The sequence below is a fragment of the Lolium rigidum genome, chromosome 7, assembly GCF_022539505.1.
Source record: "Lolium rigidum isolate FL_2022 chromosome 7, APGP_CSIRO_Lrig_0.1, whole genome shotgun sequence".
Lineage (NCBI taxonomy): Eukaryota > Viridiplantae > Streptophyta > Magnoliopsida > Poales > Poaceae > Lolium > Lolium rigidum.
In genome coordinates, this window is record NC_061514.1 from 143,194,015 (window position 1) to 143,196,808 (window position 2,794).

Genomic DNA, 2,794 nt, shown 5'->3' on the forward strand with positions numbered 1-2,794 from the left:
AAAGGAATTTGGTGCGTTGATACGTCTCAACCGTATCTATAATTTTTTAAGCTACATGCTTGTTTACACCAATTCCTATATGTTTTTCTCATGCTTGGTTGCACTTTTATACATTTTCTGTCACTAACCTATTAACATGATGCCATAGTGCTAGTGACAAGGGATTGACTTGTCAATGCCTACGGGTTATAGGCTAGGGTTTAGTTAGAAGTAGAGGGCAAGTAGATCTCGAAGGTTTCAGCCGAAAAGACTATAGACAGAAATTCAAATCATTTTCTCAGGCATGAGGAGAAAACCTCTATACGTTTCTAGGGGGGGGCGTTATTTATCTACCTCTATCCCAATAAGCTGTCTATCGAATCGTTGCAATTGATGTCCGATCTCGAAGAGAAGGAAGAGATCTTCGAAAAGTAGGTTTTTATGATCCGATAAAGAATCAAACTTGTTTAAATGTTCCAGCTATTCTCTATTTCCTTGAAAAGGGTGCTCAACCGACAAGAACTGTTTATGATATTTTAAGGAAGGCAGAATTCTTTAAAGAAAAAGAAAGAACTTTGAGTTTATTGAAGAACTAAATGAATAAATAAAGTAGAAGAAGATCACTAGTATTCCTCGTTCTCTAATTATTTAGACATAATTTACCTCCTTCTTAGTCCTATTTGGATTTATGTCGTGCCAATCCAATATAAGCCCCTATTTTATTTACTTTTTCTATCTAATTTGTTTTCTTACCATTGTATTTCCATTGACAAAGGTCTATTGAACAAATAGAATTTGTAGATAGATAGGTCTCTTTATCCTCCTACAAATTCTATTTGTTCAATAGACCTTACTGCATATTTATATTTTTCTGCCTACACTTCGCTCAAATGATAAGGGTGTTCCTCTTGCATGTATTTTCATACAAGATTTTTTTTATTAAAATAAAAATAGCTAAAAAAAGGAGCGTTTTGCCATCGTGGTTGGTTGGGGTCGTTCTTTTTTTAACCTTAGTGGAATTTAACCGGACCTGTTCATTTTGGCATTTGAGTGTTTTTCATGGTCGATAAATTCTTTCTTTTGATGTCTTGCTAATTCAATGTTTTGACAGAAGCGGGCGGTGTAATTCCATTGATTTTTTGATTTCGATCGTATCTAAGATCTTTTTTTATCTGGGTTGCTAACTCAATGGTAGAGTACTCGGCTTTTAAGTGCGACTATGATCTTTTACACATTTGGATGGAGCAACAAATTCGTCCAGACTCTTGGTAGAGTCTAGAAGACCACGACTGATCCTCAAGGGTAATGAATGGAAAAAATAGCATGTCGTAAAAAAATCAATTTCTTTTTTTTATGGAATAAAAATTACGATTTTCTGGGTCTAGTGAATAAATGGATAGAGCTTGGCTCCAATTCTGGTAAAATAAAAAGCAACGAGCTTAACTTCCAAATTGGAAAGATTCCCCGCTCTAATTAGACGTTAAAAATAGATTAGTGCCGGATGCGGGGAAAGGTTGGGTTTTCCCATGAGTGGACCCTTTTTTTTTTCTTTATTTTTAGAAATCCTAATTATTATTAATTATGAATTGAATAAGGGATATTATGGATTGAATGTGTAAAAGAAGCAGTATATTGATAAAGAGGCTCTATTCCAAAGTCAAAAGAGCAATTGGCCTGCAAAAATAAAAAATTGGTTCTGTTCTCTTTTGTAATTTAGAACAAACATAAACTAATTGGGTAGAAAAGGAGCGGAAAAAGATCTGTGGATTAGACTACCTTTCTTTCCAGGGTTTGTATTCAAAAATACCCTGTTCTGACCATATTGCACTATGTATCATCATTTGATAAACCAAGAAATTCTTCTTCTCTATGATTCAAGTAGAAATACAAATGGAAAAATTCGAAGGGTATTCAGAAAAACACAAATCTCGTCAACAATACTTTGTCTACCCACTACTCTTTCAGGAGTATATTTATGCATTTGCCCATGATTATGGATTAAATGATTTCGAACCTGTGGAAATATTTAGTTGTAATAACAAGAAATTTAGTTCACTACTTGTGAAACGTTTAATTATTCGAATGTATCAGCAGAGTTTTTGGATGAACTCGGTTAATCATCCTAACCAGGATCGATTGTTGGATTACAAAATTGGTTTTTATTCTGAGTTTTATTCTCAGATTCTATCTGAGGGATTTGCGATCGTTGTAGAAACTCCATTCTCGCTACGAGAATTACCTTGCCCGAAAGAAAAAGAGATACCCAAGTTTCAGAATTTACACTCTATTCATTCAATATTTTCCTTTTTAGAAGACAAATTTGTGCATTTGGATTATTTATCACATATAGAAATACCCTATCCTATCCATTTGGAAATCTTGGTTCAACTCCTTCAATACCGTATCCAAGATGTTCCATCTTTGCATTTATTGCGATTCTTTCTCAACAATTATTCAAATTGGAATAGTTTTATTACTTCAATGAAATCTATTTTTCTTTTTAAAAAAGAAAATAAAAGACTATTTCGATTCCTATATAACTCTTATGTATCAGAATATGAATTTTTCTTGTTGTTTCTTCGTAAACAATCTTCTTGCTTACCATTAGCAGCTTCAGGAACTTTTTTGGAACGAATCCACTTTTCTAAGAAGATGGAACATTTTTGGATAATGTATCCTGGTTTTTTTAGGAAAACTATATGGTTTTTTATGGATCCTCTTATGCATTATGTTCGATATCAAGGAAAGGCCCTTTTTGCATCAAAAGGTACTCTTTTTTTGAACAAAAAATGGAAATGGTATCTTATCAATTTGT

General features: G+C 33.2%; 1 protein-coding gene across 1 annotated transcript in view; it reads left to right on the top strand.

The window, feature by feature from the left end:
• The first annotated feature begins 304 nt into the window (after window positions 1-304).
• Window positions 305-2,794, top strand: part of LOC124672104 (maturase K) — an 11,730-nt gene continuing 9,240 nt past the window's right edge. The window contains exon 1 of the mRNA XM_047208390.1: window positions 305-2,792. Within this exon, the coding sequence (XP_047064346.1) occupies window positions 1,849-2,792 (944 nt within the window). The 5' untranslated portion in view covers window positions 305-1,848. The remainder of the gene's footprint in view (window positions 2,793-2,794) is intronic.